The sequence below is a fragment of the Vipera ursinii genome, assembly GCF_947247035.1.
Source record: "Vipera ursinii genome assembly, chromosome: 11".
NCBI classification, from domain to species: domain Eukaryota; kingdom Metazoa; phylum Chordata; class Lepidosauria; order Squamata; family Viperidae; genus Vipera; species Vipera ursinii.
In genome coordinates, this window is record NC_139524.1 from 14,246,125 (window position 1) to 14,272,240 (window position 26,116).

Consider the following 26,116-nt stretch of genomic DNA (forward strand, 5'->3'; position numbering starts at 1 on the left):
ATTAAAATAAATAAAATAAATAAAAATATTAACTTAACAACCGCAGTGATTCACTTAACAAGCATAGCAAGAAAGGTGGTAAATCTCACTTAACAAATGTCCCACTTAAATCTTGGGCTCAATTCTGGTCATAAGTCAAGGACCACCTGTGTAATTTGATCCAGGCACTTTAATCCAGAACCTCGGATGAGTTAAGGTAAGTTCATGCAGTTCTCCATTTGCAAGCTGCCCTTCCAATAGGTTGGAGACAGGTGTGTGTAGGGTGAGTGGCTTGCGTGGAACCGTAAGTCCTTGCTATTGATTGGATATCACAGGTGAAAGGCAAACAATTTCTCCAAGCAGAATGCACGAAGAGCAGGTGCAATCATCTTGCGCCAAACCAAATTCTGGAATTACATATTCTCTGCTGAACAGGAAACATATATTGTTTGCAATAGGGGTGAATAGATTATTTTTAAACAATAATCAATAATCAAGCAGAGCATTCTCGGCATCTTTGTCCTCCTTCGGGCCACTCACATTCGCTGTTTTGCTCTTCTAGATATTGACGAATGCGAATCCAGCCCCTGTATCAACGGCGTGTGTAAAAATACCCCTGGCTCTTTCGTCTGCGAATGTTCACCCGAAAGTACTTTGGATTCCTCCAAAACCATCTGCATTGGTAATGTATCCCTCTGAGCGTTCCCCTATTTCATCCAGTCCTTAAGAGTGTCGTAATGGCACATTTCACCGGCTGGGTCGTGATGAGGAGGACTGAACTAGCATTCATTCCCCTTTGCACATCGCAACAACTTAAAGTAGCTCCTCGATTCTGCATTCTCTTACAGTGCTGTGTTTGTGTCTTCTAACAGAGACGGTGAAAGGCACTTGTTGGCAGACCATCGTGAATGGGAGATGTGAAATAAATATCAACGGGGCCACGCTGAAATCTCAGTGCTGTTCCTCGCTGGGTGCCGCTTGGGGCAGTCCCTGCATCCCGTGCGAAAAAGGTGAGACCTTTTGGCTGCACTCTTGCGTTCATTTGCTGCATTCTTGCAAAGGTTTATCAGAAAAGAGAGACTTTTCACACTTGCAATAATAATAATAATAATAATAATAATAATAATAATAATAATAATAATAATAATATAATCTTTATTGATTAGCTCGTGGGCCCTATCAAGGTGCAGCATTCCAAACACACGTTATACTAAAATGCAGTAAAAAACAATTTAGGATGGAATTAGTTAAAATATAATTTTAAGATAAAATTTATTTATTTTTATTTATTAATGGGATTTATATCCCGCCCTATCTCCCGAAGGACTCAGGGCGGCTAACAACAAAACATATAATAAGTACAGAAATTAAGATAGAAATAAAATTAAAATCATCTGTGCAATAAATTAAAATTAAAAATTAAAAATAAATTAAAAATTGTAAATATAATTAAAATGCCTGTCAGTCCAGAAATAAAATGCAATTTAAAATGAAATTGGGATAAAATACATTTTTAAAATGAAATTAGAATCAAATACGGCAATTTGAGATGTAGATAGATGAAATAGGATAAAATTATATTTCGCTATCACCCCTACAATCTACCCCCAATCAGTCTCACCTGTGCTGATCTCAGCCGAACCATTTTGCTCAGATACTATGCTGCGTTAAATGTGATTTTCAAATTCTGGCCATGCATAAGGTAACTTATTTTGATACGGGGGTCCCAATGGGTCAACGTTTCACACTTACAACTGTTGCAGCATCCATCACAAGATCAAAATTCGGGTGCTTGGCAACTGGCATGCACTTATGCCAGTTGCAGTGTCCTGGAGTCACTTAATCCCCTTTTGCGAGCTTCTGACAAGCAAAGTCGATGCGGGGAAGCGAGATTAACTCAGCAACTGTGTTACTAATAACTGCAGTGCTTCATTTAACAATGGTGGCTAGAAAGGTCATCGAATGGGGTAAAACAGAAATTTTTGGCTTGAAGACTACCTGTTTTCCAAAGCTTATGCTATTTATTTATGAAATTTCTGCACTGCCCATCTCATTTAAGCGATTCTGGGCAGTGTTCAGCAATATACAGGAAGAAATAATATATAATTGATAGGTAGATTGTGTGCCATGAAGTTGGTGACAATTCTTAGCATCCAGAAAGATAAACATATAGATACATAATTAATATAACTAGAAGAACATGTTTCTTGCCTTGCAAGTGCAGGTAATTTTCACACAATTTTCTTGCAGATTGCATAATAAACCACAGAGAGCTTCCTATTTAAAAAAACAACTTTACCACAGATTATTGTGAATAGTTTTTTTGTTATTACTCCTTTAACTTGTACACAAGGATATAATGTAGGTATTGCAACTCCATTATAAATGGGAACTATTCCTTTTTAAGTACAGTAGATTTTTTCCAAGAAAACATTCTTAATACTGTTCTGATTATCACTGTTAGAGTATTGTTCCCCAAACCCCGGGCCATGGACCAGTACCAGACTGCGGCATGCCAGCAACTGGACCACACAAAACCCCATCTAACACCTCCATGTTAGAGTACTTTGTTCCTCTTGTAACCCTTTCCCTTCCTTAATCATTATTAGTTATAATTTATTTGGAAGTGTTCCTGCATAGAAGAGCTGTATCACTTCTTCTCCAATTAAGTTTCTGTTCTAAGTGACATTGTTCTCATTTGCTTTAGATCCAATATGTTCCAAAGGATATTCAAGGATAAGGGGAAATCAGTGCGAAGGTATGTATTCTTGCCTTGGAATATGAAACAGAATAACCCAATGTAGGCAACGGGAGAAAAAAATATATAATAATTCTGTCCACTTAATAATTGTGTTGAGATTGTTTGCTTTTGAAGCTTTTTTAGAGTGGCATTTTACAAAGCTCACTATTTTGATACTGAGAATGTAATGTTTCAAGTACGAAAAAAAGGACAACTCAGAAGACGTGGGTTTCAGAAATCCTTTTAAAGACTATACTCATTCTCAGATGCAATTGTACATTTCAGAATTTTGAGAGTGGGTTATCAAATTTTTTTTAAAAAATGTACGAAAATGCATGCATTAAAGAGAACGACATAAGAGGAACAAGCATGCATAAAAATACACTATATTTCAGAAAATGTGGTTCGGAAAGGAAACTTGCATACACCCAAAGCATGCTTCACAATAGCTGCAACCCATTTGTGTGTGTGTGTGCAAAAATTCCCTCGATAGAAGAAAAGCTAAAGATGGGAAAATATGAAACTGAGTCAAATAGAAAGAGACAGAATCGTCCATCTTTATGAACAATTGCATTCCTTTGGTTCTTGAGGGAAAAAGGATGAGCCCCAAATTGCAACATCGCCTTCGGTATTGCAAAATATTCCAAGCGGGGGATGTGTTAAAGTTAACCCTTCTTTCCTAGGGTTGGATGTGTAGATGATTCTGGTTTTCTTCTTCCTTGCGTCCAGATATAACAGCGTTATTGCAGTACCTAAAAAGGTGTGAATAGTTGGTGGAGAAAAAGAAAACCCAAGGGCTCTTGAGATATCCCATAAATATTAGAAAGAAGATCTTCTATCAGAGAAGCAGAAGATTAAGTAGAAAAGCTTGTTGAGGAACTCAGTTGATTAAAAGCAGTCTTGTGGAGTTCTTGAAGATCAGATGGGATGCCCTCTTCCCATCAGCGGTGGTTGTCAAAGGAAGTGAAAGGAATGGTGTACACCATGTTTTGAAGGCCTTCCCTTCCTGTTTATCCCTTTCCTCAGCCTGTTTTGGCATCCATCCTTCCATTGTTTCCCTTTACATCAGTCATCTTTGGAAGAGTGCTGATAAGAGTAGTCTATGTTGACTGCAAAGCTTCCAAATGACATCCGTGGTCCTGTCCATTAAGCCCTTTTCCTCAAGCCCTTTATACTGTGTTGGGTCGGACTGACTAACACAACCTGACACAGCACAGCTGCCGATGGGTTTGAAAAAAACAACAAATGATTCCCATATGTTTTGTTTCAGAAAGAGAGCGAGAGAAGGAACAGCCCATCACCACCATCACAGCCATGTCCCTAATCACTCTCTCTCTCTCTCTCTCTTTTTATTTATTTTTTGCTTTCCAAGATAATGACCCAATAGCTTGGATCTATTCTATCACAGATTGACTGTACATAACTTATCTACCCCAAGGGAGGAAAAACGGGCTCCACCTAATCCAGATTGCAAAGGGAAGGCTAAGAACATTTTTTCATTGTTCAGGCATGGAAAGTTATGCTTCCAAGATAGTAGTCCTGGATAACAGTCACAGGCTTTTCAGAATTTTGAAAAGCCAATGGAGTCGTTTCCTATGGGTCGAGGGTGAACAATTTCCCCTCCCCACTGCTGTTTTAAATATGTTTTTCTTAAGCAATTGTGTTCAGAGCCTGGCACTAGCCCTTTTAAATGTCAGATGTTTTTGAAGAGCAAATTTGAAGCCTGCAGTTGCACATTTGTCCTTTATTCCTCTAAAAATGAGGGGTCTGCAATAATTTTCTCGTTTGTTTGTTTATTAAAAACTTATATGGCTGCCTAATTCACTCTTAGTGACTCTGGGTGGTTTACAAAGATTAAAAGCCCAACAATTTTTTTAAAAAACCCAATAACTCCCCCATCCCCTGGTGACAACAATCAAATCATATCTTTGATTGATAACTTTATTTTTTAAATCTTTTTCTATCTGCCTGGGGCTACCCTATATGGAGGCAATACCATTTTCCCCCACCATGGGAAACTGAAGTCAGCTCTGTTTGATGTGATTAAATCCAAGTTCTTAAAACCAGAAACATTTCACTACGAATCACGACTCTGTGCTCGCCGCTAGATTGTGCCCTAAATGTGTAATTGATGGGCTCCTTTTGCTTCTGAATGTAGTTGGTTAACCATGTCAAAAATCGTAATTAGAGGTAGGCTTCTCCCATTTGAGAAAAAACGGTACGATGGAGGTATTGGATCCCTCTGTATCTTTACTGATATTTTAAACTTTTCTTTTTCAATATGTGCGCAGATGTGAATGAGTGTGTAGTGTTTCCAGGCGTGTGCACCAATGGCCAGTGTGTCAACACTATGGGATCCTTCATATGTCAGTGTCCCAATGGAATGACCTTGGACGCAACTGGACGGAGATGCATTGGTAAGCCTTCCGGGCTCTAATAAGATTCAATCAAACCCACTCATTCATGGTTTCATGTGACGGTTGGTCTCTTCCGTAAACCAAGGGTTACTCCTTCTTCAGAAACTTCTGCTGTCCACCATATGAGAGAACGCTAAAAACAGATTCCCCCTCTCAGTTCTCTGATTTCAGTTCCCTGCCTTTGGAGAGAGGAAAATGTTTACCATGAGGGATGACTGTACTTAAGTCTTCCGGCGATGGCTTGTTACGTCTTGTGAAAGCTGGTTCTGATATATTTGTTTGCCTAATCTTTAAAGCCATTGGCAGTTGGGATGGCCAGCTAGACATGACCTAAGAAGATACTATCTTTATCTACAGCAAAATGATAAGGATTCCCAAATAAAACAGTTAACAGACGTGGCGGCAAAGGAAACTCTTGTTATTATTCACCCAGCACTTGGCAATGCTCTCATTTAAACGAGCTTACGATTTGAAAGATGGATATTTCTGCTTTGATTTTCTGCTTAGAACTTAAAGATGTCAAACAACATGATCAAATTACAAAAGATGGGGAGTTTCAAGGTTTTCCAGGTGGTGGGGTGTCTCTGTTCCTTTGCTCTACCCCTTTTCTCTGCTGGATTGCTAAATAACCCCACGTCCCCAACAGATATTCGCTTGGAGAGCTGCTATCTGAAACACGATGATGAAGACTGCACTGCACCCATCGGAGGGAGACACCGTCTGGACTCTTGTTGCTGTTCTGTTGGGGCCGCTTGGGGACCGGATTGTGATGAATGTCCCATAAGGGCCTCTCCTGAATATGAAGCCCTTTGCCCACGAGGACCAGGATTTTCCACCAGGGGAGAAATTATAAATGGGAAGCCTTTCTATAAAGGTGAGACAAAATGAGCTGCTCCTGCAAAGAAGATTTCCGGTGAATGTATTTGTTGCGTTTCTCCCGTCTTCCTTTGAGGCAAATTTTCAGGGCAACCCCTCCGATGTCGTTGGGTTTGCATAAATCTGGACAGGAAGGCAGCGTTCTTGGAATCCCACAGCATAAAGATGGGGAATTTTTCCTCTTTTATTCCCAGTTCTGAACTGGTGAGTCTTATCCTATTTTCAGTGCAACAGTTGAGGTTGAAGAACCCAAACCATTGGAACCAAGATGTAACATTTATTGAAGGCCCATGTCGTCATGGGTTTCTCCTATCAGAATGGTTGCCTCAGTGTAACGTTCGCTATCAGTAGAGTACCAATGAAATTGGGACTTGGTTCTCTGCTCCCGAATTCTCACAATCAGTTTCAACTTCCCTAACCTGATAAAACGGATGGGTAAAGTCTACTATTTCAAGAATGGAATCCTGAAGTTCCAAGTTATATTCCAGAATGGAACAGTTAACCCTTCCCTGTCTGTTAACTAATCGGACAATAGAAGAACATTTATAGAACAGGTGTGTCTTTGCCTTGTTCTGTAATCTTCCTGAGGTGTCAGGCTTGGGAGGAGATGCTAGGCATTGACCTAGATGTGTCTTCTCCAAGGAGACGAAAGAAGAACGAAAACTTACTGAAAGGTTCTTGTCTCCTCTGAGTCTGCCAAGGGTGGTCGTAATGGGAATTGGATGGGAATCAGACAAGGGCGAGGACATAACTATGAGTCATACCTTCTTTGAAACCCAAGGGAACAGTTGCCAACATGTAAGGCGTCCCTCATGATTATTTGTTTTAGTTAAGCCATTCTTATTCGAATGGAATGTTATTCCAGTTAAGACATTGGAAATTGGTGGCTAATAAAACTTCTAAGAATCAGTGATTGCGCCCAGCGCAGATGTTCCTCTCGTTGAATTATCTCATTTGACTAAGCATTTATGAATCACTAATAGAAGCAGGGTGGGACATAATCTGAAGAAATTGCAGAGGTAAGATAAAGAAAGCAAAACAAATACCCAAGCAAAAACAGAAAAAGGACTGAAACACAGCCCTATTCCTATTACATCAAAAGTGAAGTCCATTGTGTTTCATCATTTTATTTCCTACCAAGTATGCTTAGGATAGCAACTTACATTTCTAACCCTTGTGTTGCTTGATTAATGCAAGCTAAATTTTGGGCTCAATTGCGGATGTACGTTGAGGACTTCCTGTATAAAATTAATTACCATTCCTCTGCAGATGTCTAGGAGTACTACCTAATGCTCAAACGATGTAGCTTGAATAGTTCACCAACTATAAAACTGCAGCGATTTTATTTATTGTGATTTATGGGTGGTGGTTATATATCCTGGATTTTGTTTTGAAAAATTGCTGTATCTTGGTCTCAGATATCAACGAATGCAAAATGATTCCAAGACTGTGCACCTATGGAAAATGCAGAAACACCATTGGCAGCTTCCGGTGTAAATGCGACAGTGGGTTTGCACTTGATTCTGATGAGAGGAACTGCACAGGTAAATTTCTTGACTTCAGATGATGTTTTGTTTCTTCAGAAATGTTTGCATGCAGGCTCTGGTGAAATAGGTTATCTCCTATTCTGTTTGCCAGTTCATGTTTCTCAGCCAGTGAGTTGCTGAGAAGCGCCACAGCATCCACAACCTTTAAATAGACAGCTAAACTTCCTAACACTGAGGGGAAGAATGACCCCATTATCTCTTTTCTGTCAAACATAGGAAATCAGGAGTCCAGGCAGTTCAAGTGAATATAGTTTTATTGCATGCTAATGTTCTCTACAAGAATCTGAACTACTAACGGCTAAAACAAATTGGTGGTAGATAAGAGTTAATGGAATTCAAGGTGGGCTGGACTTAGGTCTCTTGTGGGTGTGAAGGGACTTGAGACTGATGATGCAGTTGACCCCTCCCTCGGGCTCAGCCTGCTCTTCTACATTTTTACCCCCTTAAAGCAGGAGAGGAATTATCTGAGAATATTTCCAAGTTAACATCCAACTTCCATCACTGAATTAGACAAAAAAATATTTTTTAAAAAAATCAGGAAGATGACGAGAGAAATAAAGCAAATTGGAGGCTAAGATAAGTTTATAATAGTTATCCCAAAGTATAAACTGTGCTTTCTATTTCCGTGTCAAAACTGTGTGTACAACAGCACGGTAGTCAAAGGAATCCAGGAACTATTAAGGGTCTCTTATTTATTTGGAGAATTGTAAGGTAGATAGTTAAGGTAGCTTGGGGAAGCCAGATTTTAAAAATAATACAAGGCAGAGTGGGTGACTCTCATATACTTTGGAGATAGTCACACGTGGGTAATGAATACTTGTTCTTAGGCATCAGGGTGAGGTGACAAAGGGATGTGTTGTCTCATTTCCTGGCAGGCACAAGAAACCAGATTTACAGCTCTGTAAATAGGCCAACCTAGCAGTTCGAAAGCAGGTAAAAATGCAAGTAGAAAAATAGGGACCACTACGGTGGGAAGGTAACAGCGTTTTGTGCGCCTTTGGCATCTAGTCATGCTGGCCACATGACCACGGAGACATCCTCGGACAAGCGCTGGCTCTTCGGCTTTGAAACGGAGATGAGCACCGGCCCCTAGAGTTGGAAACGACTAGCACGCATGTGCGGGGGAACCTTTACCTTTACCTTAAATAGGCCAAAGTAGTTTCTTTATTGTTCATCACCTATATTACAAGAATCTCATCAGACTGACTGCATTCTGTTGGGAACCAAAAGATAAGGCTTCACTCATCTGGTCTATGATGTTTTCTTTCTGGAAAGACTTCATACTGGCATACCTATTAACGTCGTCCCCCCCTTGAAGCCTTCCACCACAGATCCAGATTAGGCAGTTTTTACCAGGCCCATACTCTACCCAAATCTTTCTAGAGACAGTCAAACTTTGCCAAGTACTGGGATGGAGGCTTTTCCTGGAAATAAAAATGGAATAACTGTCTGTTTATATTTGTGCAACTTAGCTTTTGTTTATTCTCACATTTACCTTTTTTTTTAGCCAACGCTTGCCATGTGTATATTAATCGTTGAAATAAGTTTACATTCTTTTTTCTGTTGCAGATATTGATGAATGCCGCATTTCTCCTGATCTGTGTGGCCAAGGAATTTGTGTCAACACTCCCGGAGACTTCCACTGCGAATGCTTTGAGGGCTACGAAAGTGGATTTATGATGATGAAAAACTGCATGGGTATATATTATTTTATGTCATTTTTTTTGCTCTGGGGCTGAATTTTATTTTGTGAGGTCCTTAAAGTCCCAATGACTATAAAGAAGGGTGGGCACCTGACCTCCATTTTTATTGCGACAGCTATAAATAGGAATTGGATGGGGGAGAAGGTTCCCTTTAATATCTACAGTTTTTCTTTCCTGTTTTTTAAGTTGATTGGACACCTAAAAGCTGTACAAAATACTTCTCAAATCTCCCCTAAACTCATCTAGAAAGTGTCAGATCGAGGAAAGTTGCGGTAGCCTTTCTAAATTGTGATCATGATGCTCTAAACCAGGGGGGTAGGCAAAACTCGGCTCTTTGATGACTCGTGGACTTCAACTCCCAGAATTCCTGAGCCAGCCATGCTGAGGAGAAATGGAGAGGTTTCCAAGCTGAGCCATGCTGTCTCAGGAATTCTGGGAGTTGAAGTCCACGAGTCATAAAAGAGCCAAGGTTGCCTACCCCTGCTCTAAATTAATGCCATGACATCTGGGATTTTTTTCCCCCATCTTGGAGAAAGATCTACACTTGTGGTAGTAATGGATGAAATAATTCTCCTTTGCTCTGTTTTTTTTTGGGGGGAGATGTTAGTTGCAACAAAGGAGAATATTTGTCGCTCAGGGTTGATGTGAGGGATCCTTGGCGCTCTCTGAGCTCGGTTCTTTTCTTGCAGACGTTTCATTACCCAAACAAGGTAACATCATCACTGCATTGATTATGTTATCTAGTTGGGCAATGAAATATCTGCCAGAAAACAACCAAGCTCAGAGAGACGTTAGTTGTCTGCCCACATTCCTACCGAAACACATGAAAACTTAAGTCTTGGTTGTGGCTTGGCTCCAGAATTAACTTCCGAACCTGGACAAATCCAGCAGATCTGATCTGACTCACTCCCTACATCTCAGCGAAATGGGAAACAGCCAGACAAGGAAGACTGGAAGAGGGCAGGAAGTGCAGAAAACCCCCAACCGATAAAGAGAGGCATACTAGTTATGGGTTTTCTCCTTGGGAGAACAGCCTTTGAGAAGAGAGGTGTTCCCTTGGGGCAGAGAAAAGGAAGGAGACAGCAGCTGGAAGTTGGTTAGAGCAGTTGCTGGCAGAAGAGAAAAGTTGGGGAGGAGGCACAGAGCTCAGAAGAGCACGTAAACACACACACTCTCACGGCTGAAACTTTAGATCCTAGCACGCTCCCCCCCTCTTCTCCTCCTCTCTCCCTGCATATATTTTTCACAAGCCATTTTTTGTCCTCCTTTTGCAGATATTGATGAATGCGAAAGAAACCCCTTGTTGTGCAGAGGGGGCGTTTGCATCAATACTGAAGGAAGCTACAAGTGCGACTGTCCTCCGGGCCATCAGCTGGCTGCCAACATCTCTGCCTGCATAGGTACGATGACGCTGGGGAGAATATTTCTTCTGCATCCTGGCTGCTTTTTTACAGTTACATCTGAACATCTTGGCATTGGCTGCTGAAAGCCTCCTCCTGGCAGTTTCTCCAGAGGTTTTCTTTTTAAACATCCTGAATAAGGCACGGAAAGAATGACTCATCAAAAAACAGGGCAGGCTCCCAAAATTTGGATCTGTTACCTTGCCCTGTGCCAGAAACTTAAGTTTAGAGTAATCCTGGATTGCTACAGATTAAAACATTTACACAGGTCAGGCACCCCAGTTTTGTTTAATACCCTGTTTCCCCCAAAATTAGACCTAACTGAAAAATAAGCCCTAGCGTGATTTTTCAGGATGCTCGTAATATAAGCCCTACCCCCACAATAAACCCCAGTTAAGAATGTCAACCAGACAGATGCATTTAGTACTGGAAAATAACCCCCAGTGTATCCTTTGGAGCAAAAATTAATATAAAATTTAGGTGCTTAGCAACTGACTTGCCCTGATGGCGGTTGCATGTAATGCAGCCTTTGCAATTTCCTGCCCAGTTCCCACATGCAGAGGCAATGGGGAAGACAGCAGGAAAATCAGAGGTTGCTCTCCAGCCCAGCAACAGCCTAAGCTTGGTTCTGCCACACTCACACCTCACCAGACACTTACCTGCCTGCTGGCCTGATTGCAAACCTCTTGGGACTTGTTCAACAACCGTGATCCTCACTTAACAAGGCTTGCTAAGAGAACCGCTACAGTCGTTAAGTGAATCACTCAGTCATTAAGTGAATCTAGTCTTCCCCCATTAATTTTGCCCCGGGGAAACCCAACAGCGAAAGTCGTAAATGGAGACCGCAGGAGCCCAGGATGCTGCAACCAACTGTGGTAAGTACAGGCTGGTTGCAAAGCAGCTGAAAATTGATCACTTGACTGTGGGGATTCTGCAACTGTTGTAAGGGTGAGGACTGGATTTTTTCCAGCGCCAATGTGACTTTGACTACCAATGTTTCATTTTTGCCTATTGACCCTTGAATTTAACTGAAATACAAAACATAACTGAGGATAATAAAATGCTGTTGTCTCTGCCTTTTTCTTTGTAACGTTTTGAGTAGGATCTTTGGGTTGGAATTTAGTTTAAAGTTCTTGGCAAAGTCTTTAAATTTTGAGAAGACTTATAGCCCTCTAATGCCAGACACGAGTTGTTGGCTCTTTTATTATTTGGGGCACAGTGTTAAGTCCTTTTTTTGCCTTGAATTTCATTTTCTCTTGTTATAACTTTTGCCGGATTACCCTTTGATTTTTGGTCCTATCCCAAGTACTAATATAAACCTTCCTAACATCATAGCCTCCTGTCTGCCTGCAGCGTTGTTGGAAGGTGAGGGGGTTTAATAATTTAAATTCCCCCTCCCTCTTTGTTTTTCAAACAGACATCAATGAATGTGACCTGAGTCTAAATCTGTGCAGAAACGGACGTTGTGTCAACCTGATTGGAAAGTATCAGTGTGCTTGTAACCCTGGATATCAATCTACACCTGACAGACTCTTTTGTGTTGGTGAGTTTCGTCTTCTAAATCAGCTGCGGCTCATTCACTGGGCAAACCCCCCCCCCCCCGCCTGTCTGTCTTCACAGTTGACATAAATTTAGGCAAAGTGGATGGCTGAAACAATAAGTTTGTAATTGTTCAACCATTACGGTACTAATAGCAGAAAAGATGACGTTTCTCTTGTGTCACAAGCTACTCCATGGAGAGTGGACAACCATTTGTCTGAAATAGTGTAGGATATACATCGGGTCTCCTGCTTAAACAGGGAGTTGGACTAGAGTTGGACTAGAAGACCTCCAAGGTCCCTTCCAACTCTGTTATTCTGTTCTATATGTAGATTTCACAGCAGCAGCAGAAGAGATTGGCCTGCTTCTCGGATATTTATTGATTTCTTATTAGATTTCTTTGCTGCCATCTCTTTTAAGGGCATCTCTTGATCCAGTGCCTTGCAGTAATCCAGTTGTAAAATTAGTAAGAGTGTAGACTACTAAAATTACGAACTTCCAGAGTGCAGGTGGGTTCATACAAGCTTCCCACTGAGCCAATCTGTGCCTCTACCCTCCAGTCAAAATTCTGGGCTCAAGGTTAATTTACCTTGATTCCACTGAATTGAGAACATTGAAATTTCCACGGCCTAGACTTCGATAGAAAGCATGACAATTATTGCAATGTATAAGACTGCATCTCTTTTTTTGTTCCAGATATTGATGAATGCGGTATAATTAATGGCGGTTGTGACACATACTGTACAAATTCAGAAGGCAGCTATGAATGTAGCTGTAGACCTGGCTTTGCTCTAATGCCAGATCACAGAACTTGCACCGGTAAAGTATATTTGTGAATGTTTACTTTACATTACCCAACATTTCCTAATGTCTTGGCCATACCCCTGATTTTCCTCTGACCATAATACAGCTTTGCTCGCCTGTTTACTCAAAGGTGAGTTGCATTGAAATCTGCTATGTTCAAGTAATTGTATGTAGGACGGGAGCTGTAGTTTTAGTAGACAAAAGCTGCATTCAGCAAGGTTTATTGGCTATCCAGAGTGATGTGGTGGCTTAGATATTGGCATAGAGGTGGGGAGATCTCTACTCCTGTCAATCACAGAAACTCACAAAATGCCTTTTGAACCAGCTGCCCTCTTTCAGACCACTTACAGTGGGGTTGTTATGAGAAACAATAGGAGGAAATGCTTTGAAAGAAAAGTGGAAACACATCTAAGTAGAATGGATTAGAATACCAACCAAGCATGCCAGCTTATTCAGTTCCAAGATTCTTCTCCCCAGAATTGTTTCTTATTAATTTCTCTTGTTAAAGAGATCCAACTTAGAAGTAAGGAGAAATTGCCAGACAGTGAGAGCTATTAATCAGTGGAACAGCTTGCCTCCTGGAGTCGTGGGTGCTCCATCACTGGAGGTTTTCAAAGATAGACTGAGCAACCATTTCACTGGGATGCTATAAGGTTCCTGCCAAGGCAGGGGGTTGGACTAGAAGACCTCCAAGGTCCCTTCCTGCTATGCTGTATGAATATAAGAGGCTGCTTTTTCCAATGGATTTGTTTTGCACATTCTGGCCACCAAAATGGAATTAGGGTGAGATGAAAAGCTTGTCACGGTTGACCTTTATTTATTTATTTGATTTATAACAACCATCAGAACCAAGAATAAAAACAAAACAACCCTTCCCACCAGGCCTCAGGCCAACCAGTCTATTAGCCTCCTGGCTCAACCCCATCCTAGCCCTACTCCTGAGGGAAGAACCAGTTCTTCATGATTTTCCAGAAGGCGGTACTTTAATCTCAGGTGGAAGGCTGTTCCAAAGGGCTGGGGCAGCTACAGCAAAGTCATGCTTCGAGGTCCCATCCGATGGCAGCATTTAAGAGAAGTTCAGGAAAAGAAAGAGACAAGATCGAAAGGGGTGAAAATATGCCTGCCAAATTTGAGGCAAGCAAATCCTAAGTACAGAGAAATAAAACGTTTCTGCGTTTTGCACGACTGTTTAGCTAAGGCTCCAGATCCAAATTGTTTTAGAGTTTGATAGCATCGTGTGATTAATAAACGATCAGTGGCCAACCGAGGATGTCTTCCATGTTGGATCTCCTTATAAAAACAACTTGTTATAATGCTTTCTGTTTGTTTGGTGCAAGCTGCATAGAGAATGAATAATGATCCTCAGCCTCTTGGACTCCTTAGTTAAAATGAGTTAAGTTTTCTGCAGCTGCATTAATTCCTAAAAGCCACAATAGACTCATCTTTTGATGAGTTACACCCTTTCTTTCCAAAGAGAAGAGAATCTCAGCCCAAGTCTTTGTTTTGCAAACATTTCTTTTGAGTAACCAAGCAAAGTTCTGGATATTCAGCTGGTATGTGGTGACCTTAACAGGGAAAAGTCTGAGAACTTATACCAGAGATTCAAGAGCACTCTGAGTTAAAAAAAAAAAGATCTATCTCCCTCTCCCTCCCTCCCTCCTTCTCTCTCTCTCTACCTACCTACTTACCTACATACCTAGATGGAATTTCTTGTATCTATTGTCAGTCCAAAATCATTAGCAATAAACGCTGGTCTAGAGAAGTTGTACACATCAAGTAGTGCAAGGTGAAGTAAGCCGAAACAGAACATGCAGAACTGGCACAGATATTTCAATAAAATATGACAGTCCAAAGAAATTGCATGGACTTTCCTAGATGGATAAGTGTTTTTTTTAAAAAAGATCAGGTTCTCCCTGTACAATTTTCACTGTTGTGAGACGGAAAGAAAGCAGAAAACTATCTCTGAATATCTACCTGTGACTTTTTTCTTTTAGATATTGATGAGTGTGAAAACAATCCGAACATCTGTGATGGTGGTCAATGCACTAACATCCCTGGAGAATACAGGTGTCTTTGCTACGATGGCTTCATGACATCAGAAGACATGAAGACATGCTTAGGCAAGTAAACATCTGTTATCTTACTCTTGTTGACAGTTGGATGGGATCAAAGAAAGAATGATTCGTTTCCAAAGTGAAGCAAGCAGCAGTTCTTCATATGAAAGCCGAATGTAGCTTATGGTATTCATCAAGGATCAGGGAGACCAGATCAATAAAGGAGAATATTTGTAGCTCAGGGTTGAAATGAGGGATCTTTGATGCTTTCTGAGCTTGGTTGTTTTCTTGCAGATGTTTCATTACTCAGGCTAGGCAACATCAGTACTATCTCCTGACAACTGATGATGTTACCTAGTTTGGGTAATGAAACCACTGCAAGAAAACAACCAAGCTCAAAGAGCATCAAGGTCAGAGTTGAGGTCCACACTGTTCCATAGACAATTACTGCGACTCAGACCAGCCATTCTTTTTCACCCAGTCTATTATGCAGTGTCGCTGAGTGGGAGCATGTGGAAAGTCTAGTATATATGTTGTTTTTTGCTTCTGAAACAAAGGCAGAATGGAAGCCGAATAAATATGTCAAGGTTCTGACTGATGATCCATTGGATGGCTTTATCCAGATGGTGTTGACTTACAAGATGTCCAGGAAGCAGGTCCTATGTTGGTCAGGAATTCTGGGATTTATAAACCATTACACCTGCCAAGAACTAGCTTGGAAATAGAGGTTGAATCAATTTGTTTTGCTGCTACATATTGACGTATCACTTAATACTGAGCCATTAATTTGTGGACTGATTTTTAGTCATATCTCAATGTCTCTTCCTTTAACTGAACAGAGACGTGTATCTATTTTTTTGTGATAACATAATTAAGAGCATGTCAGACAATCCCCCTGTGACATTTCAGTAGACTTTCTGCATATTATCCTTGTCCAAGAATGAGAGTGAAATCTGGACTATTCTACTACATCTTTTTCTAAAAGAAGCATATAGAATAAAGTAAGGCAAGCTGAGAGATACTTGCTTTAAAGTAGGTCTTCAGAGGTGATAGCTTACAAAGGGAAAAAGATTTCGCAATATTTAGATTTTTAGTGCAGAATACTTAAACCTTGCAATTGTCCTTCCACACACACACACACACGAAGATGTTCTGAGTTTGATAGAAAATCACATAATGTATCTGTGTATTATGAGGAAGTTTGAGCTCATCGTATATGGAGATAATAAAAAAGTAACATAAACAACACTATGCATGTCTACAAACAGATGGATCCTTAAGAACAGCAGCCCCCAACCTTTTGGGCACAGGGACCAGTTCCGTGGAGAGAGGTTTTTCCGTGGACCGGAGGAGGCGTGGTTTTGCGTGTTGCCTGTATCCTGTGGATGGGGCTTCACTTGTTTGTGCTGTCCTGTTTCTGGCATGGCATGGCCCAGTCCCGGTCCACAGACCAGGGATTGGGGACTCCTGCATTAGAGCATATTGATGCTATTGAAGTTATGGCTGGACAATACAAAAAGCTTAGGAGCCATAAACACAGTGACAGTCCATGCTTTTGAGATTGTTTTCGGAGAGCGAAAACAATTATGATCTAACATCAGCAAATGTTGTCTTGTTAATACACTCGGGGCTAGAGCTCAGCATCCCTCAGGGCCTTAGCTCCAACTAAACAAAACTATTTCCAAACAGGCCATCGTTTTTTCTTGCCAAATTTATAATGTTCCTTCTTTGTTAACGAGTCTTGGTTTCAGAACATCGTCGAGCATTAATCACATTTTATAACCTATGAAACTCTTTGCCCTCTCCAGATGTTAACGAATGTGATCTGAACCCAAACATCTGCCTGAGTGGAAGCTGTGAGAATACGAAAGGTTCTTTCATCTGTCACTGTGAAATAGGTTATTCTGGAAAGAAAGGAACAACTGGATGTACAGGTAGGTTTTTAATCTAGGTGGGTGTGATTGTTCTTTAAATGATAATGCATGGTATATTTCTAAGCTCCTGTGTGCACCTATCACACCTATCATGATAGGATTAATTTAAGATGAATTGGATCGCAAAAGACACAGATTTTGCCTTTGATAGTTGAAACTTAGTTATTCAACCCATTGTCCAGTTGCCTTCTATCGAGGTCTTTATTTCTGCAGTACATCCCTATTTCTGTTTTTGCAACTGATCCCTTATTTTGAGGCATCTAAGAAATCCACCACCAGCTGCCTTCTTAATTAATCAGTTATTCAACAGATTGCCCATTTTCCATCCACCAAGAACTTTATTTTTGCCATCCATTTTAATTTCTGTGATTGCAAATTATCCCTTTCTTTGAGGCATCTAACAGCCACCTTCTTAATTAATCAGTTATTGAACACGTCAATTTTTCTTCTGTTGAGATACTCCTTATTTCTGCAATACGTTCTTTATTTCTGTCATTCCAAATTACACCTTGCTTTGAGACATCTAAGAAAGCTTGCCACCAGTCACCCCAAGCTGCTCTGCAATCTGAGTGGAGGAGACTAACCACAAGGATTTTTAATCACTGCCAGCTATGATTGTTAAGGCTACTCTTGTTGTTTTTTTTTACTTTCATTGCAAACCTAAATGGTTTCCAACAGTATAAAAAGTCTGTGGGAGCGCCAGCCCTATGGAACCAACTTCCCCTTGAGCTCCGGATGGCCCCGGATCTCCGGTCCTTTCACCGCGGCCTTAAAACACTTCTTTTCCATCAAGCTGACCTGGACTGACGATAGGGATTTTTAAAATGTTTTTTTTTAATTTTTATCTTCAATTTTAATTTATTCTATTGGGGCTGTTAATTTAATTCTTTTTAACTTTTGTATTGTTGTATTTTATTGTTGTTAGCCACCCTGAGCCCTTCGGGAGATAGGGCGGCATAGAAGTCCCAATAATAAATAAATAAAAATAAATGCAATTATTTGAATATTGTGTTCGCACTTTGCTGCTGTCTCAGTGTGTGCACATGGGTGCTTTTAGTGCTCGTCTGAACACGAACACAATATTTGCAGCTGCCCTTGGAAAGCCTACAATGGAGGGGAGAGATCATGCTTTTATCCCAGTCGTCCAAATTCCTTTGCTCAAATGTCCTAAAGCAACATGTCCACAGCCTGTTTCCATGCTGCGAAAAAGCACCAAGAACTTGGTTTCCAATTCCCTAACAGGAGACCACCCCACAAAAAAGGGCGTTAAATATTTTAAAGAGTGAACCCTTGTGTTGAATTGCTTGACCGAAGGGAATGGATTCCTTCCTTCTTGCTGCCATGCCAAAATGTCCAGCTCTGCTTTTAAGAATTGCAAAAATGTTCACACAAGCTCTTTCTTTCATGAAACAATTGCATAAGATTCTGGGAGTTTGCTTGAAGTCGCATCTACATATTTCATTCCCCTTGTCATTACTGATGGTTTCCATTTTAACAAGTAAACAAGTTTTTCCTTCTCACTCCACCCCCACCCCCGACACTCCGTCGTTTCCCTGAGTGCATGATCCACCCACCGACGCGCATTTACATTCCACGCAGATGTTAATCTTTTTGTTTCTTTCCTTTTTTCTTTCTTTTTTTTGCTTCCATTCTTAATACGTATGTGGGCCGAGTTTAGGGAAATACTTTTTGCGACGATATACATTACTTATGACAAGCTGTCTGGGCTGCATTCAAGCTGTCATGTTCAATTATGTGAAATGGAAAGTGGTGTAGGTCAGCTAAGGTATGTGCATATTGCAGGAATTATGAATACAAGGAAGAGGAGGGGAGTAGGAAATTGAAAGAAGAACTGTAGGAAAAGTGTGCCTCAAGTCTAGCTTGTACGTATGCCAGCTGAGTTTTCTAATGCCTTGTATTAAGGCAGAACAAGAAGCAACAGATGGAAACTAATCAAGGAAAGAAGCGACGTAGAACTAAGGAGAAATTTCCTGACACTGAGAACAATTCATCAGTAGAACAGAAGTTGCCTTCAGAGGTTGTGGGTGCTCCATCCCTGCAGGCCTTTTAAGAAGAGACGGGACAGCCATTTGTCTGGAATGTATAGGACACGAGTAGGCAACCTTGGCTCTTTTATGACTCGTGGACTTCAACTCCCAGAATTCCTTACACTCCCCGTCTGGTATTGTCAATACCACTATATATGCTATAACGGTAGTTATGCAAATACAAATAAATGTTTGTGATTTGCTTGTTGTCTTGAAAACCTGAAAGACATAAAAGGGGAACATGCATATATTGCAACAATAACAACTGCAATTTTCAGGCCTCAAATAGTCTAGATTAAAGTTTAAGTCACTTTTCTTCTTGAAGTCAGGATCCAACAAGGAAAGGCGACGACGAGTTTAGTCTCCAAGGGGCAAAAGCAAGACTTTCTCTGATGAAAGTCTTTATGGTGCCTTGCTTTGCAACCTTTACCTCAACCTTACATACCTTCCCATCATCACTGGGAATGGCTTTCACAATGAGTCCCTTGGGCCATTCAATTCTTTGAGCTGGCTCAGGAATTCTGGGAGTTGAAGTCCACGAGTCATAAAAGAGCCAAGGTTGCGTACCCTGGTATAGGGTCTTCTGCTTGAGCAGGGGGTTGGACTAGAAGACCTCAACCGTCCTGTCCTGTCCTCTTATTCTGTGACTTTGCTAAGTCCATCTGAAGTCTTACGGGTTTTCCCAACTCTTCTTTGTTGAGTTCCCCAAATTTGATCCTGGCCTTAGAGGTCTGCTTTAAGAACTCAGAGACTCAGAGCTCATTAGAATTGGTAACGAAACGTTTGGAAACTAACCCTCCAGATCAGAGAGCGAACCGTCACCCTCATCAGAGACAGTTATTGGCTCTTTGTGAGACACCTAATGGAAAGGATGCAAAGTACATTCAAAATAACCTCCCATCTAACTCTTTTAAGGATATCCTAGAAAAGCCATCTAAGGATAGCTTTTCTGGCAGCCATTCCCAAACTCTCCGAGAAAGAGTCTTTTCCCCCAGCTTGGGACCTACTCGTGTTATCCAGCAATTGAGCCCGAAACCTCCCTTTGAATAGTCCTTCCCTAAACAGTATTCATTTATCCATCCTTCCCAAGGTTTTTCAGGCTGTATGTTAAAGGACAACATTTGGCAGACACTGGTTTTTTTTTGGGCTTGGCTACAAAACAACATCTGTTAAATAAATCTCTTCAAGCCAAGGCAGATCCCTTCCCCAGCTATAAGTCCCACAGAACGTACAGGAGAGCAACACCCCAGATGATGCTTAGACGACATGATTGAACCAAGTCATTTGATCCTCTAGGTAACGGATTAATCAATCATTTAGGAAGTGGTCATTTCCCAAGACTTCCAATTGCAGCAAAGAAAACGGAAAAGTTGGCACTTTGTAGGGATTTTATTTCCCCCTCCTGGTCAGAGTGGCAAAAATATTTGCAGGGTCATCTCTGGGATTGACATTATCATGGTTAGAATGGTGAGACGGCACAGAATAACAGAGTTGGAAGGGACCTTGGAGGTCTTCTAGTCTAACCCTCCTGCTCAAGCAGGCAACCTTATACTATTTCAGACAAATGGTTCTCCAATCTCTTCTTAAAAGCCTCCAGTGTGGGAGCATTCACCACTGATGGGGGCAAGTTGTTCCACTAATTAATTGTTCCTGCTGTCAGGAAATTTCTCCTTAGTTCCAAGTTGCTTCTCTCTTTGATCAGTTTGCATCTGTTGCTTCTTGTCCTGCCTTCAAGTGCTTTGGAGAATAGCTTGATTCCTTCTTCTTTGAGGTAACCCCTGAGATATTGGAACACTGCTATCATGTCACCCCTAGTTCTTCTTTTCACTAGACTAGTATATACCCAACTCCTGCAACCATTCTTCATATTTGATTACTCCATCCTCTTTGTTCCCTTTTTACTCCAGTCCTTCATGGCCTCGGGGAGCGAAATGTAAGCAGGAGACTAAGAATTAGAGAAGTCCCATTTTTGCACAACCTCTCTAAGACTTCTCAGTTTCAAAAGTGGGGAAAAAGAATTATTCCCTCAGACAGTTCACCCAAAATGAGTTTAATGGTGATAGTCCTAGCCTCTCTTCAGATTTTGCAAATGAGATTTGCTCCTGTGGTTCAGTAAAACACAGCTGACTGCTGACTCAAATAAAAGACTGCATATGAAGAAGGTGTGTGGTTTCTTAACATTTCCCTCTGAAATATTTTTTTCTGCTCAAAAGACTGCTCCTCCCCAGCTGGGTTTCCCATAGGGGAAAAATACAATTGCCTACATATTTTTTTTAGATTAAAATGTCTCTAGTGTCCAAACTCAGTTTTGTATATCCACCTTTAAGCGTTCTTAAAATGGGTGGAATTATGACCAAAACCAGTGATTCAGGCAACAACACCTCCTTTTAGCATGATGTCAGGTGGCCAGAAAAACAGAGCAAACTGTTTACATCACGTTAATGGAAGTTGCTTAAATAGATAAGAAGACATTTGTTCTAGTAGTAAGAAGAAGAAAGAAAAAAAGTCAGGCTGTAAGCACTGCCTTAGACTGGAATATTTGTTTTCTTTGGCTAACTATAGCTTCATACTCAAAGGAAAAGTTTGTTGAAAAACAAGATTGGCGGAGAAAGAGCCGATAGAGAAAATGTTTATATAGTCTTGACACCATGTCTCCTCTTTTTTTTTTTTGGTGCCTTTAGTTAATTCAACGAATATGTTGCTCTTTTTTTGGAGTCGAGTTTTGGGTATTTTCAGTCATGCTGAGTGGCAGCTTATTTCATAGAGATAGTACCAAGATCTTGGAGACCAGACAGCCAACAAAAGATTCTCTGTTTGTAACACTGCAGAGTTGAAATAAGATTTTATTTGGACTGGAACAATCAAGAGAGCAAATCGGCTGTTTGGGGGGGGAAAACACCCCAAAACCACTGTTAAATTCCTCTTAGCCCTTCAGTGAAACCAGATCCATACACTTCTCAATTAAAATAGGTCTGCTGAATAAGACAGAGTGTCTGTCAAGATAGCGGGGTGGACAACTGTTGGTGAGATCTGTCAAATTTTCTTTCACGGTTGTGTGGGCTCTTCACACACACCACCCCCACGGTTTCACTTGCTCCATCCGGAGACAGACAGAGCTGAGGAATCAGGTTATCACATCCTTTATATTTGAATTCCCAGGGGATCGCAAAATTGTAAAATAAGACCAGAAGGGTTAGGGTTAGGGTTAGGGTTAGGGTGTTACGAACAACCAGTTTTGTGCAAGATTGTGGTTACTGTGTGAAAATCTTATTTTTATTTTTTTTATTTTATTGGATTTATATACCGCTCTTTCCCGAAGGACTCAGGGCGGTTATAATATCAGGCAGCTTATCTTCACATTTAGATAGCCACCTAGTGTTTGTCTGATAGTAAAAGGTAAAGGAGCCCCTGCGGATTTTACTCTGCTAGTTAGTTGCTGACTATATGGGGTGGTGCTCATCTCCGTTTCAAGGCCATTGAGCCAGCACTGTCTGAAGACATTTCCGCGGTCATGTGGCTAGCATGATGTCACAGGGCGCTGTTTCCTTCCTGCTGAAGTGGTACCTATTTAACTACTCACATTTGCATGCTCCCAGCTCCTGTCAAACTGTTAGGTTGACAGGAGCTGGGGTGAGGACGGGAGCTCACCCCATCACATGGCACTGGGGTCTCAAACCTGGGCTGCCGGCTTTCCAGCCAACAAGCCCAGCGTCTTAACTGTTTAGCCGCCATGCCGCCATTTGTCTGATAATATGGTTTTAAATATGCTACCGTTGAAAGAATGCCAATAAGCTAACAGAATGGTAAATCACCCAATGTACCAATCAAAGCCATTGTGGGGGTAAGGGATGATGGTAGGCACTGGGGAATGCCAGCTTCAAGTCTACCCACAGCCATGAACTCACCGGATGCCTGTGGGGTAATCATTCTGTCTTTCAGCCCAACTCTTTTCATAGGGTGCTTGTTATGGGGAGAAATGAGGGTGTGAGTGCTATGTATGCTTGGTTGGGCTTCCGAAGGAAAGGCAAGATATCCGTGTAACAAATGGAACGGATCGTGCTCTTTGGAGAGATCTTCTTTGCTGTTGTAGATACAATTCTTGCCTGTATCTGCACTCACAAATTTGCCTGCTTCTTCCCACACAATTAAGAAATCAAGGACGGGGGTGGGGGGTGGGGGGGAGCCTTTGGCCCTGAGATATTTACATAAAGGAGAAAGCATATGTGCATTGAAGTTTATATTTTTGTCCATTCTTTCCACAGATATAAATGAGTGTGAAATTGGGGCTGACAACTGTGACCGGAATGCTATTTGTACAAACACAGCTGGTAGCTTTAAATGTAGCTGCAAACCGGGCTGGCTTGGAGACGGGACCAAATGTGTAGGTGAGTTTGGACAACTCTTCCTCCTCCTTCATTCTATACACGCATGATCTGAGCCAGTCTTTAATAATATTGAAATAAATTGTAATAAAACAGCTTCATAGACTTAACATCCCTTTCCCATGGAATGAAAGATATATTTGTTATCTAAAAGTGACTCTTTAAGCATCAGCTCCAAATCTGGGTATCCAAACATGCATTTATGTTGCCTTTTACAGATGTTTACCTAACTTTTTCTTGAAAACCTATAGAAAAAAAAGTCATACTTCTTCAGGGTTGTTGTATCATTCCCCAAATGTTTTCAAAATAATCATTTTATTCTTTTGAAGTAATCTAAAATTACTTCTGCTTTCCTTTCGAGAATATGAACCATTCAACCCAGTTTTTATTGATAATGATTTGCAAAGTAATAGGCAGCATTTATTTATACTGAATCTATTTCCACGAGTTGCTCCTTGGGTTTAAATTCTTGGTACACTTAGTATAACGTTTGTGTATCATTCTGTACCAGGGTTTGTGTTGGAGTGATTGGTGCAGCTTCCTATTTTATCTATTTTAAAAACTGTTTTCTTTTTTTATCTTGTGTACACATTATCTTCTCATACAGTAGATAACTGGGAATGTTTCTCTTATTAATGCAGTTTTTTGTCCTCTTCAGATCTGGATGAATGTGCCAATGCCACACACCAGTGCAGTCCACATGCTGATTGCAAGAACACGGCGGGATCGTATCGTTGCTTATGTAAAGAAGGATATACTGGGACTGGGTTTACCTGTACAGGTGAGCTTTTAGAGACAGGTGATGCTTTAAGGGATAACAAAATATCATAATAATAATAATAATAATAATAATAATAATAATAATAATAATAATAATAATAATAATAATAATAATAATAAAGTTGGAAGAGACCTTGGAGGTCATCTAGTCCAACCCCCTGCTCAGGCAGGAAACCTGAGGGATAGCTGAATATTTTCGCATTATATGCTAAGCCCTGGTGGTTAGAATGCAGTATTGCAGCCTATCTCTGCCAGGAGTTCAATCCTAACCTGCTCAAGCTTGACTCAGCCTTCCATCCTTCTGAGGTCAGTAAAATGAGGACCCAGATTATTGGGGGCAATATGTTGACTCTGTAAACCACTTAGAAAATGCTTTAAAATATTATAAAGTGGCATATAAATCTAAGGGCTATTGCTATTAATCTTAAAACAAAGCAAACAAAACTCAACCCTGGAGAAACTGATTTTGTACCTGGGACTTTGAGCACGTAAAGCATGGTTTTTCCTAAACCTTTTTTTCTTTTTTTGGGCAGATAAAATATATCATCAAATTTTAAACAAGATCTGGTTTTCTTTATGTAATGCATTAATGATAACAAAATGTTCATGACTGGTGTTAGGTACAAATTTTTGTATAATAGTAACAGGTCTTAATTTTCCAATTTTAGCTCCAAATTATTTTGACTTTCAGAGTCAGAGGACATGCTATAATATTTATAAAAGGGTTCCATCTTATGCTACATGTTGACCCTGTTATTGGACGTTGTTTTACATCTTTATAAGTAGCAATCTTTCCTACCCCCATATATTTCATATGAAACTCTTAACCCATATTAGTTATTAGAATGCATTTACAATTAAAGTGACTCCTTTCACCTTTTTTAGATATTGACGAATGTTCTGAAAATGTCAACCTCTGTGAAAATGGCCAGTGCCTAAATGCTCCCGGGGGTTACCGTTGTGAGTGTGATATGGGATTTTTGCCAAGCGTTGATGGAAAAGCTTGTGAAGGTAAGTGAGTAAATAAAGCAGTTAAATAATGTCACTTGGGCTATAGCCCTCTTGGTTTGCCTTCTTAGAGTTTCAAGTCAAGATTTTGTCTTTGAAGAGCAGATTTTAATTTTCAATCTATCCTTTCTACCTTCCTATTGAATACAAAAGACACCCCGCTTTAGAAAATATTGCAGGAGACAGCCAAGAAGTAGAATAGAGTAGGGGTCTCCAACCTTGGCAACTTTAAGACTTGTGGACTTCAATTCCCAGAATTCCTCAGCCAGCCATGCTGGTTGAGGAATTCTGGGAGTTGAAGTCCATAAGTCTTAAAGTTGCCAAGGCGCAGACCCCTGGAATAGAGGTTGAAAAGCAAAAGGTAGCTAAACTCTCACAGTCCGCTCACAAAATGTAGATGCTACCATCCCATTGTGAACAACATCATTGGCAATTATTGTTCATCGCACAATCATTGAGATGTTCAGACTGGATTTGACATTTTTGTCAGCTTGAATGGCCATTGAATGAACTATTATAAGCCAAGATTTTTCAAGGAAATGAAAAGATAAAGACATCATCTTGTAGTTAATATGCAGAAGCAAGGGAAAAAAATCCAATTTAGTATCAATCTAGTTTCTCCAAGCTCAGGAAATGTAGAAGAAGGAGTGCAGAACCTCGGGGTGGAGTCAAAAGAGACATCAGCCTAGAATCTTTACATAGCCACAAGTGAACGAAGTCCAACCTCCCTTGAATTCATTCCTATGGAGTCCTTCTCTAAGAGTTGTGACAGGCAGATGTGGGTGCTGGATGGTGATAGAGATATATTCACAGGATGTAAGCTGTTCCAAGTAAAGCTGCCTTTCTATTTATTAAATTTGTTAAATTTGTATGCTGCCCGTGTCACTTTGGGCGGCTTACAAGTT

The 26,116-nt window shown here is 40.6% G+C and overlaps 1 protein-coding gene across 1 annotated transcript in view; it reads left to right on the plus strand.

The window, feature by feature from the left end:
- The window catches only part of FBN1 (fibrillin 1), a 164,873-nt gene that overhangs the window by 97,496 nt on the left and 41,261 nt on the right, over nucleotides 1-26,116 (plus strand). Inside the window, exons 22-36 of the mRNA XM_083371054.1 lie at nucleotides 542-661; nucleotides 852-989; nucleotides 2,687-2,737; nucleotides 5,011-5,136; nucleotides 5,783-6,010; nucleotides 7,431-7,556; nucleotides 9,129-9,257; nucleotides 10,537-10,662; nucleotides 12,080-12,205; nucleotides 12,898-13,020; nucleotides 15,000-15,125; nucleotides 16,868-16,993; nucleotides 23,304-23,426; nucleotides 24,082-24,204; nucleotides 25,089-25,214. Of these exons, the coding sequence (XP_083227180.1) occupies nucleotides 542-661; nucleotides 852-989; nucleotides 2,687-2,737; nucleotides 5,011-5,136; nucleotides 5,783-6,010; nucleotides 7,431-7,556; nucleotides 9,129-9,257; nucleotides 10,537-10,662; nucleotides 12,080-12,205; nucleotides 12,898-13,020; nucleotides 15,000-15,125; nucleotides 16,868-16,993; nucleotides 23,304-23,426; nucleotides 24,082-24,204; nucleotides 25,089-25,214 (1,917 nt within the window). The remainder of the gene's footprint in view (nucleotides 1-541; nucleotides 662-851; nucleotides 990-2,686; nucleotides 2,738-5,010; nucleotides 5,137-5,782; nucleotides 6,011-7,430; nucleotides 7,557-9,128; nucleotides 9,258-10,536; nucleotides 10,663-12,079; nucleotides 12,206-12,897; nucleotides 13,021-14,999; nucleotides 15,126-16,867; nucleotides 16,994-23,303; nucleotides 23,427-24,081; nucleotides 24,205-25,088; nucleotides 25,215-26,116) is intronic.